Genomic DNA, 11,803 nt, shown 5'->3' on the forward strand with positions numbered 1-11,803 from the left:
AGGACACTTTTAAAGACACCACATGCACTTATCTCATCACCTGACTTCTGAGAACAGTAGTTGTATTAGTGGTAGGGGGGATCCCTTGCTGGCTTTTAGTTATGACATTGCACATAGCACATTAACACCTGCAAATCAAACATGTAAATATTATTCAGAAATGACCCAACTTTGCACTCGTGTTATAGCAACTGAGAGAATTTTTGTTGTTTTCAGTTTACATGCATCACTCTGTGCACTGTATTCTGTCTGTGAGCTGAGGTTTGATTAAAGCTTTTGTGAGGGTTAAGAGTACCGGAAAGACACTTTCCACTTAAACACCACATGCTGTATATAACCACAACTTAGTCACAAGAGGGGAAACTTCAGCCATATATCACGTGTTAAAAAATAAAGTCTGCCTGGAAAGTTTCTAAATGTCTAAGCTGACATATAGTGAATTTACATTTCACTACGTGTAAGCCTTTTAGATACAGCATTGTATTATATACCTTAAAAGATGTTAAACATTATATATATTTCATATAGTTATTTATTCATTCTTTTTTACATTTATACGGCAGCGTATTAGGGCCACTGTAAAAAATATTTGTAAGTTTTGATTTTGAGAATATAGTTGTATAAGTTTAGATTTTGAGATGAAATTATTTCGAGATTAAAATCAAAATGATTATGAAAATAAAGTCGGATAAGTTTCGAATTTCGAGATAAAAGTGGAAATATTATGAGAATCATTTTGACTTTAATCTTGAAATCTAAACTTACACAACTTTATTTTCGAAATAATTTCAACTTTATTCTCGAAATCAAAACTTAAAAAAATATTTGTCTTTAAAGTGGCCCTAACATCCAGTTCAGAAATATTGCGAAGATTAAGCCTTTTCTCTGCTATTCTGACCTGGAAAAAGTTATTCATGCACTCATTTCTGCAAGAATTGACTACTGTAATTCTCTGTATATTGGGATTAGTCAGTCTCTGTTGCGGCGCTTGCAGGTAGTCCAGAAATAGCAGCAAGGTTACTGACTAATACCAAGAAAAGAAACCATATTACACCCGTCCTCACCTCACTACATTGGCTGCCTGTTCAGCACAGGATTCAGTTTAAAGTGCTTTTATTTGTTTTTAAAGCACTTAATGGTCAAGCCCCGGCTTATCTCAGTGGTATGCTTTCTTCCGCAACCGCACAGCGATCATTAAGATCAGCCACTCAGAATTTGTTGACTGTTCCTAGGGCTCGTTTGAAGCTAAAAGGTGATCGTGCATTTGCAGTTTATGCTCCGAGGCTATGGAACACTCTACCTCCTAATATTCGACAAGCACCTTCGGCCGCTGTTTTTAAATCACTAAAAACATACCTTTATAAACTGGCATTTGAACAGTGAGGAGCTGTGGTAATTATAATTGTTTAGTCTATTTTTATCTGTTTTTTATTTTCTCTCTTACTCTGTATTTTTATTTGGTTCTTACTTTTTTAACATAATGTTGTGTTATGTATGCTTGTTCGATGTACAGCACTTTGGTCAACGTAAGTTGCTTTAAGAGTGCTTTATAAATTAAATGTACTTGGGTCATTCTATAATTTGGGGTACATTTCACATCTCCAAAAAAGTACAAAAAAATTGTTCTCTCTCAATAGAACAATCAGTGGTTCAAATTAATATATTCCTTTAGTGTAACATATCCACTAGTTGCAAAGCTTAAACATAATTATTTTTTATTTTATTTAAAAGGGACAGTAGATGTAGACTACTAGGTAACTTAGTTGACAGGTAACATAGTTGACAATTTCCCTATTTTGACCCATAACTTCAGTGGTAGACCTTGCCTGGCTGACCACATGTCATTTCTTGAACAGAATAATGTCTAATTTGAACATACATTTGAATTAAAATTATTAAACAAATTGTAACCATAACAATGTATGTAACATAGTTGACGGTCAATTAATATACTCATTGACAATGTTCTATTATAGATAAAATATTTAAAAAAATAAGAGAACATTCACCACAGTTTGTTCAATATACCCTCCACAGAGAAAAATTATATCATGTAATGCTGGTCACATAGTTTTAGAACAAACCATGTTTGAGTTACTGAGTGGAGTTCTGTTAGTAACATAGTTGACAGAACTTTTGCGGACAATAATAAATAAATATATTTAAATTATTTAAAAGAGATATTTGAAATATAAAATATTATTTTTCTTTAGTATTTAAACTATTGAAATAAATTTAAAAAAAGATGTTGATGCCCTTAATAATTTTATTCATTATTTTGAAACCAAGGCACCCTCAACTTAAAAAACAGACACAGCAAAAACTGTTCATTTAGGAACATCATGACAAATTTCAAGCTAAATGAAGCATTAGGATGCACATCATGTTTTTGTGATATTACAACATGTTTTCCATTAATAGGTAAAATATGAAATTTTTAAAGAAAATTGTTAGAATAAATATAATTATTATCACTGGACATGGAATGTACCCCAAATTATAGAATGACTCACTTACTAATATACGACGACGTTTTGATTTTGAGATTAAAGTCAAAATATTATGAGAATAAAGTCGAAATATTACAAGATTAAAGTTGAAATAATTACGAGATTAAAGTCGAAATATTGTGGCCATAGCAACCTCCTTGTGTTAAAATGAATTATGTTCATTATTTGTTATACTTTCATATTGGTTTCACAAATAAAGAAATCACATAATCTGCACATCAGCACCAGTTTGTTATTAGTATAAGGAATCTGAAATGGCTTTGCAATAAACTGGGTTTATTTAGAAGAATGTGCGCTCTGTGTCGTCAGCAGTACTTCAACCGAGCCTTATGGACTCGTAAGATAGACTACAATAGAAGTCATATGGCATCGCTATAAACAATTGCATTGACATGTTTAGTCATCATGTCATGTGGATGGAAGTGTATGATACAAACAGCCACCCAAAAATAATCGCGGGTTATTGGATAACCACTCATTATAAGCTGCCCTAGACGCTTGCGTGCCGATCCAGGTACTGAGACCAGTGCTTCTCTGAACTGTCAAGCCTACGACGGCTGCACACTCTTTGGCCATAATATTTTGACTTTATTCTCATAATCATTTCGACTTTAATCTCGAAATAATTTCTACTTCATTCTCATAATATTTTGACTTTAATCTCGAAATTGAAACTTTTACGACTTTATTCTCGAAATCAAACCTTAAAAATATGTTTTACAGTGACCCTAATACCCCGTCGTACTAACACGCCGTCGTATATTTGTAAATGGAAACAAAAAAGTCATGTCAAGCAACCACATGTAAATGTTCGAGTGTAACATGTTGGTTGGAAAGGGATCTGGCAACCCAGATTCATTGTAAGTAGACTGAACATGCGTGGGACTAAGTCGGCGAAAGTTAACCGGCTGTAGTTAGCACTTACAGTAATATTTTTTGCAGTAGTTGGTGAAATTATTAGATTTATATTCGTATATTTGGCCCTATTTTCAAAAGACAGTTCTATTAAGTTGTTTTTGTATTGGTTACCCAGCAGAGAACGACTTGCTTATCACACTTTACCGGCGCGGCCTTCTCATCCCCGCTCTGTATTTAAACGCTTGGCGGAAGAGGACAGCGGTTTGAATCATCATCATTGTTTTTCTACTAAGAGTACATCAATATATCACAACAGCAGGACGTGCGGTCGGTTTTGTCAAGCAATCGTGTAGCCAGTTGTGTCAGATCACAGTCTTACAGAGTGTTTAAAGCAGTTTGTTTATTTCTGAGTTTTGTTTTGCTTGGTGCTATGGAAGCTCCACCGGTTACCGTCATGCCCGTTACAGGCGGCACAATCAACATGATGGAGTATTTACTGCAAGGTAAATAAACCTTTATTTATTTTATTACATTCAGTTTTCGTGTAGATAAAAGTCAGCAGTACGCAAAAATGTATTTTAAAAGTTTAAGTTAGTACGTAAAGGATTTGAGATACAAAGTCAATAATTCCAGAATATAAAATTGAGGATAGAAATACACGGTATTGTTAAGTTTGTTTGTCTGTAGGAAGGTCCTGGGTTTGATGCCCAGGTGGGGCGGTCCGGGTCCTTTCTGTGTGGAGTTTGCATGTTCTCCCCGTGTCTGCGTGGGTTTCTCCGAGAGCTCCTGTTTCCTCCCACAGTCCAAAGACGTGCAAGTGAGGTGAATTGGAGATACAAAATTGTCCATAACTGTGTGTTTGACACTAAACTTGTGAACTGGTGAATCTTGTGTAACCAGTAAAGCCAAAATGTTATGAGAATAAAGTCGAAATATTACGAAAATAAAGTCAAAATATTATGAGAAAAAAGTCGAAATTATTTCGAGATTAAAGTCAAAATATTATGAGAAAAAAAGTCGAAATTATTTCGAGATTAAAGTCAAAATATTATGAGAAAAAAGTCGAAATTATTTTGAGATTAAAATCGAAATGATTGTGAGAATAAAGTCGAAATATTATGGCCAACGAGTGTGCAGCCGGGTCTCAGTACTTGGATTGGCATGCAAGTGCTGAGGTCAGCTTATGATGAGTGTTACTTATCCAGTAACCCGTGATTATTTTTGGGTGGCTGCTTGTATTGTACAAAGTTGTATTGTACATTAGTTTATCATATGAGTCCATAAGGCTCGGTTGAAGTACTGGCGACGACGCTGAGCACACCGGTGGCACATTCTTCTAAATAAACCCAGTTTATTACAAAAGCAGTTTCATCGTCTTTACGCTAATAACAAACTGGTGCTGATGTTACAGGAGACTGGGGATTTCTTTATTTGTGAAACCGATATGAAAGTATAACTTTACCAAATCATGAACATCCCTCATTAACACGAGGAGGTTGCTATGGCCATAATATTTCGACTTTAATCTTAAAACCGGTATTTTTTTAGTCCAAAGACGTGCAAGTGAGGTGGATTGGAGACACAAAATTGTCCATGACTGTGTTTGACATTAAACTTGTAAACTGATGAATCTTGTGTGACCAGTCACTACCGTTTCTGTCTTAAATGTAACCAAAAGTGTAAAACATGACGTTAAAATCCTAATAAATAAAAATTTTTTTTATTGGCTTCCACATTTATAGCCACATATTTAAATAGGGTAAAGCTAAAATTCACATAATAATATGAAGCGTGATCTGTAACTGTTATTGTTGTTGATGGCAGGCTGAATAAGTGTGACAAACTGCTGCTGATCTGAGTTTTTTTAACCTACAACAGTCTCATAATCAGCGTTAAAAACAGAATATATTCATTTGGTGACTGGTAGAGGTCAGAAAAAAATGTCAAGACCTTATTTTAACCTTGTTTTGTGTCACTTGTGTACTGAAGTGTATTTGGAATCTCACAAAATATCCTATCAACAATTGAGCTACATCAATTAGTTCAGTGCAAATCTATCTAAAATGCTTGGTGAAAAGGTACTTTGTATGTCAACCAAGTACACTGGTAAATTAAAGCAATGATCTTTTCCTTTCTGTTTTTGTGTAGATAAAAGCCAACAGTATGCAAAAATGTCTTTTAAAAGTTTCATTTGAAATACAAAGTCAAAATTCTAGAATAAAAATTGAGAATAGCCATAATCTAGAAATACACGATCTTGTTAAGTAATGTTTTTTTTAAAGTCTGTTTTTTCATTGGCTTCCACATTTATAGTCACACATTTAAATAGGATAAAGCTAAAGTTTACCAAAAAATATGATCTGAGTGATCTATTTATTTATTAGGATTTTAACGTCATGTTTTACACTTTGGTTACATTCATGACAGGAACGGTAGTTACTCATTACACAAGATTCATCAGTTCACAAGTTAAACACAGTCATGGACAGTTTTGTATTTCCAATCCACCTCACTTGCATGTCTTTGGACTGTGGGAGGAAACCTGAGCCTCCGGAGGAAACCCACACAGACACAGGGAGAACATGCAAACGGCACACAGAAAGGACTCAGACCGCCCACCTGGGGATCGAACCGAGAACCTTCTTGCTGTGAGGTGACAGTGCTAGCCCTTGTGCCGCCTCTTTAACTGTTATTGTTGTTGATGCCAGGCTGGATTAAGTATGACAAACTGCTGCTGATCTGAGTTTTTTTAACCTACAACAGTCTCTTATAATCGGTGTTAAAAACCAAATACTAACATTTAGTGGCTGATAGAGGTCAGAAAAAGAATGACAGCACTGGTTCCAGCTGACAAAAGTGTATATGGAATCTGACAACATATTCTATCAACAAATGAGCTACAACAAATAGTTAAGTGCAAATCTGTCTAAAATGCCTTGTGAAAAAAGGTACTTTGTAGTTGCAAGGTCAACCAAGTGCATTTGTAAATTAAAGCAATGATCTTTTCTTTTTGCGACGCAGGCAGTGTACTGGATCAGTCCTTGGAAAATCTTCTTCATCGTCTTAGAGGTTTATGTGACAACATAGAGCCTGAAAGCTTCGCAGACCATGAGCTCGTCTATCTTCTGAAAGGTCAGCAAGGGAATCCTTTCATCCTGCGAGCCAGGCGATCTCTCGCACACCCCACTTCTCCCTGGCACTTGCGCTACCTCGGGCAGCCGGAGGTGGGTGACAAGAGTCGCCACGCTCTGGTACGGAACTGCGTGGATGTTGCAGCCTCTCACAGTCTGCCAGACTTTCTTAATGAGATGGGCTTTCGAATGGACCACGAATTTGTTGCCAAAGGACATATTTTCCGCAAAGGAGCCCTCAAAGTGATTGTGAGCAAACTGTCTCGGGTGCTTGTTCCAGGTAACACGGACAACACCGAACCACTTTCTTTGTCATACCTGGTAGAACTTAGTGTGCTGGCACCAGCAGGACAGGACACTGTTTCTGAGGACATGCGCAGCTTTGCAGAGCAGCTTAAGCCCCTTGTACACCTTGAGAAAATTGACCCCAAAAGGCTCATGTAGGTCTTAAGAACTCTCTGGACTGAAGTGAAACAAGCTTGATGAAGTCTGCATGTAATGTGTTGCAAGATGGATCATTTGTACATTTCCAAAAACTCTCTGTATCATTAATAGGCAAAGTAACAGACCCAAAAATGCCCTGATTTCATTTTTAATATCAGATGCATCAGTGAATCTGGTCTAAAATATCTAATTTAATACAGATCCGGTGTTTTAGGCTTGTACTCATATTGAACTGGCAGCTTTGAATTATTTGTAGAATAGAAATTACCCATCAAACATTGCTCCGAAACATAACGGGCTTTAAAAGTGAAACATTTATGCCAGATAGGAAAAGGTAATTGTGAACATTTTACATTTAAGTTATGTATTATACATGCTGTTAAGTATTGGCAAAAGTTTGAATAAAGACAGTAGTAAATGGTTAATGTAAAACATTAAAATACCTTTATAACTGTTCCACAATAAATGCAGTATAGCAATTCATAACTAATACAAATACACATTTACTCCTCAGAGATCTGTTTTATAGAGCCATACTTTCAGTTTTGTAGTCATGACAGATACAGTTAGGATGTAATTTTGTCACAACTGTTTTTTTAAATATATTTAAATGCTGTATAATGCCAGACCTAACGTCATTACCTTTGAAGCCTGTTTTGGGAAAAAAAACACTTTATTAATTAAAGTCCTCCAGTCTCTTTCATCAATGTGTCTACTGGTATGTTTTTACCTAGTTCAGGTAAATGATGGTTGCTGAACACTTTAAATGGTGTACCATGCAGAGAGGCAAAACAAGCTAGTCATTTTGCCCAAGTGTCTGTATACAGCTATTAATGAAAATTATCTCATGTTTTGATTAAAGGAAGACAAACCTGACACTTTATAGTACCAGTAAAACAAGCACAAATCACAAATTTGCCAGCTAGTTGTAGCCTGGCGGTTAAGGTACTTGACTAGTAATCAGAAAGTTGCTGGTTCAAGCCCCACCACTCCAAGAATGTTACTGTTGGGCCATTGAGCAAGGCCTTTAACCATAAATTGCCCAGGCTGTATACTGTCCCAGTGCTGTAAGTCGCTTTGGATAAAGGCGTCTGCTAAATGCCGTAAATGTAAATGCAAATTCCTAATGTGAATATCACAAATGTGAAAACAAGGCATTATAAAAACAAACACTTTATAGTGTTCATTTAAACTGATGAACAAACTCATCACAAACAAACTCATCACAGGCTGAACTGAATTAGAATAATGAACTGAAAAGTTTGCAAGACAGTTTGTGTGTAGTATTAAGATGGCCTATATTTACAGAAGATATGTGTTGTTTAGATTAAGAAAAATTCTTGATCACTTGATCACCCCCCCCCCCCCCCCCCCCAAAAGACAAATTTGGAAATTGTTTAGCACTGATAAACACTTATTTTTTCTTGTCAGTCCCTTGCTTATCCTTTTTTATCACCCAAAAAGTAATTCTCGTTATCTTGAGATCACGAGATAAAAAAAATAACACATACCCTTTCTGGACTTCTGTACTTTATGGGTGGATGGAGAGGGATGGATGGATGGATGGATGGATAGATACTTTATTTATCCAGAGGGAAATTATTGAAATAAATGTGATATCTGTACTAAAAAGTCAAGTCAAATTTATTTATATAGCGCTTTTTACAATGAACATTGTCTCAAAGAAACTTTACGGAATCCAGGACCAACAGACCAAAATCCCCTATTGAGCAAGCTGAGAGCGACAGTGGCAAGCAAAAGCTCCCCTAAAATTACAGGAAGAAACCTTGAGAGGAACCAGACTCAGCAGGGACTCCCATCCTCTTTGGGTGGTTTGGAGGATACTTTAAATAAATAGGAATTTCACAAATCATACAAACACAAAATTTAATTGAACTGAAAGTTATAACTAGCAAAAAAAGTGATAGGACAAGAGTGGCAGAACGACAGCAGCCCAACATCCCTGATCACCATAAGTTTCTATGACCAAGAACCCCAAGCTCTGCGCTTTTGTATATATTTGGGGTGGGAAGCTCCGGTCCTAGAGGTGAGAAGCCAGAAGCCAACACGCAGCCAACACCAGTAAATGTGACAAAGATGAGAGAGCACCCGACTGCCCAGACCCCAGACATCCAGGAACAATACAGTATTTTTACATTTTATATTGGCACATTTTTTTCTTTTATGATTTATTAGAATTTTCTATTTAGATCTGTGTTTTCGTCGTTTTGCACTAGGTGGCTCTCTTACACTGGTGTCTAGCGTTTCCTCTCTCATCACTGAATGACAGGTCTTTTATACCTCAAGTGTGAGAGAAGCAGTTGCTATGGCAATAATTAGGTGTGAGATCTACACCCCCCATCCCCACCTCCAGTATCTCTAATTAGCTTTCTCAATTGCTTAATGATACATGGACCTGTGAAAGCTCTCTTTTCTTCCCTGTCAGAAAAGTGCAGAGAGATTTTTTTTTTTATCCTCTCCCATCTCCACTATTAACTCATGAGAGCTGACACCAGAGATGGCAGCTAGAGATGAGGTCATTACTCTTCCGGTGCTCCAACTGTGATCCCACTATTTAAAATGTATGAGAATTTAGCATTTAATTTTTGGTTTAGAACTTACACTCATTTTGAATGGAGATAGAAATGACTGGAGTGCTCATGTTTGTTTTAGATGAAGTGCATTGATGTTGGCTTCCTATCATATGAAGTGCTTGGGATATTAGTTGGAGATTTCTGTGTCGTACTGCAGAATATAGTCGGATCTATGCTGAGCAAGTCAGCCTGCATTTAAATAAAATGTGAGAATTTTTAAATCTGCTCTTGTATTAGATAAATCCTGGTTTAAATCTTGGTACCTCTTTAGGACCAAGCACTAATTTGAATACATTTGTGGGTAAAAAGCCTGTAGAATTATGCAGTCTAACTCTAAATGAAGAGAGGTGGTGATTGTAAGTTCATTTAGGTGTGCTTGCATGTTTCCAGTTTCTTGGTACACTATATTGCCAAAAGTATTACTCACCCATCCAAATCATAGAATTCAGTGTTCCAATCACTTCCATGGCAACAGGTGTATAAAACCAAGCACCTAGGCATGCGGACTGCTTCTTCAAACATTTGTAAAAGAATGAGTCGCTCTCAGGAGCTCAGTGAATTCTAGCGTCTATGCGAGCCGGGCCTTCTCGTCCTATATCAGTGTCTGACCTCACAAATGCGCTTCTGGAAGAATGGTCAAAAATTCCCATAAACACACTCCTAAACCTTGTGGAAAGCCTTCCCAGAAGAGTTGAAGCTGTTATAGTTGCAAAGGGTGGGCCGACATCATATTAAACCCTATGTATTAGGAATGGGATGTCACTCAAGTTCATATGCGTGTGAAGGCAGACGAGCGAATACTTTTGGCAATATAGTGTACTTCCAGCTATATTCAAGAATCCAGTCATTGCCAAGCCAAAATGTGTAACTGTCAGCACTTGTCTGAGCAATTTCTCTCAACAAAAAGCTAAAATATTAATAACCATAATTCAAAATTCATAAATCCTAAATAGTAGAAGTCCAATTATGATAAGTGAAGGTTTTGGGAGAGTGACCCAATTTAAATGCTTAAAGTGTTTTGTGATTAAACCCCCAAATCACTCTCCCTACCTTATGGGCCTTTTCTCCAGTGCATTACTGTTTATTTAAAATAAAAAATTAACAGTAATAATATGAACAAATCATTTTCATTACTTTTGTTTGCACATTACAACTTCTCTAATATAAATATTATATTCCTGCCACTGCATGCCAACAAATCACATTTGATAGTCGTAGCCCAGAGCGATATGCAAAGTAGTGTGGCTGTTGCATGGGGCTTAGGCAGTCTGATCAACCTCACTGTATTCGAACCCAAATAAAACTAATTGACAGGGTTTGTAGCATTAAGCTGATGTATGAGTGGCAGATTATTATTAAAAATAATAATAATCTAAAATTTTTAAGGTCCATGATAAAAACATAATGAATTTCATATATGTACAAAATACACCAATCAGTCATAACATTAAAACCACCTCCTTGTTTCTACACACACTGTCTATTTTATCAGCTCCACTTACCATATAGAAGAACTTTAGTTCTACAATTACTGAATGTAGTCCATCTGTTTCTCTACATACTTTTTTTAGCCTGCTTTGACCCTGTTGTTCAATGGTCAGGACCCCCACAGAACCACCACAGAGCAGGTATTATTTATGTGGTGGATCATTCTCAGCACTGCAGTGACACTGACATGGTGGTGGTGTGTTAGTGTGTGTTGTGCTGGTATGATTGGATCACACACAGCAGCGCTGCTGGAGTTTAAAATACCGTTTCCACTCACCGTCCACTCTATTAGACACTCCTACCTAGTTGGTCCACCATGTAGATGTAAAGTCAGAGACGATCGCTCATCTATTGTTGCTGTTTGTTTGATCTTCTAGACCTTCATCAGTGGTCACAGGACGCGGCCCACAGGGCGCTGTTGGCTGGATATTTTTGGTTGGTGGACTATTCCCAGTCCAGCAGTGACAGTGAGGTGTTTAAAAACTCCATCAGCATTGCTGTGTCTGATCCACTCATACCAGCACAACACACACTAACACACCACCACCATGTCAGTGTCACTGCAGTGCTGAGAATGATCCACCACCTAAATAATACCTGCTCTGTGGGGGTCCTGACCATTGAAGAACAGGGTGAAAGCAGGCTAAAAAAAGCATGCAGAGAAACAGATGGACTACAGATGGACTACAGTCAGTAATTGTAGAACTACAAAGTGCTTCTATATGGTAAGTGGAGCTGATAAAATAGACAGTGAGTGTAGAAACAAGGAGGTGGTTTT

The 11,803-nt window shown here is 36.9% G+C and overlaps 1 protein-coding gene across 1 annotated transcript; it reads left to right on the forward strand.

The window, feature by feature from the left end:
• Positions 1-3,374: 3,374 nt before the first annotated feature.
• On the forward strand, positions 3,375-7,646 carry med18 (mediator of RNA polymerase II transcription, subunit 18 homolog (yeast)). The gene is made up of 2 exons (XM_062992177.1): positions 3,375-3,871; positions 6,390-7,646. The coding sequence occupies exons 1-2, from the start codon at positions 3,799-3,801 to the stop codon at positions 6,941-6,943; spliced, it is 627 nt and encodes a 208-aa protein (XP_062848247.1). The 5' UTR covers positions 3,375-3,798; the 3' UTR covers positions 6,944-7,646.
• The last annotated feature ends 4,157 nt before the right edge of the window (positions 7,647-11,803 follow it).

The sequence above is a fragment of the Trichomycterus rosablanca genome, chromosome 3 (assembly GCF_030014385.1).
Source record: "Trichomycterus rosablanca isolate fTriRos1 chromosome 3, fTriRos1.hap1, whole genome shotgun sequence".
Classification (NCBI taxonomy): Eukaryota; Metazoa; Chordata; class Actinopteri; order Siluriformes; family Trichomycteridae; genus Trichomycterus; species Trichomycterus rosablanca.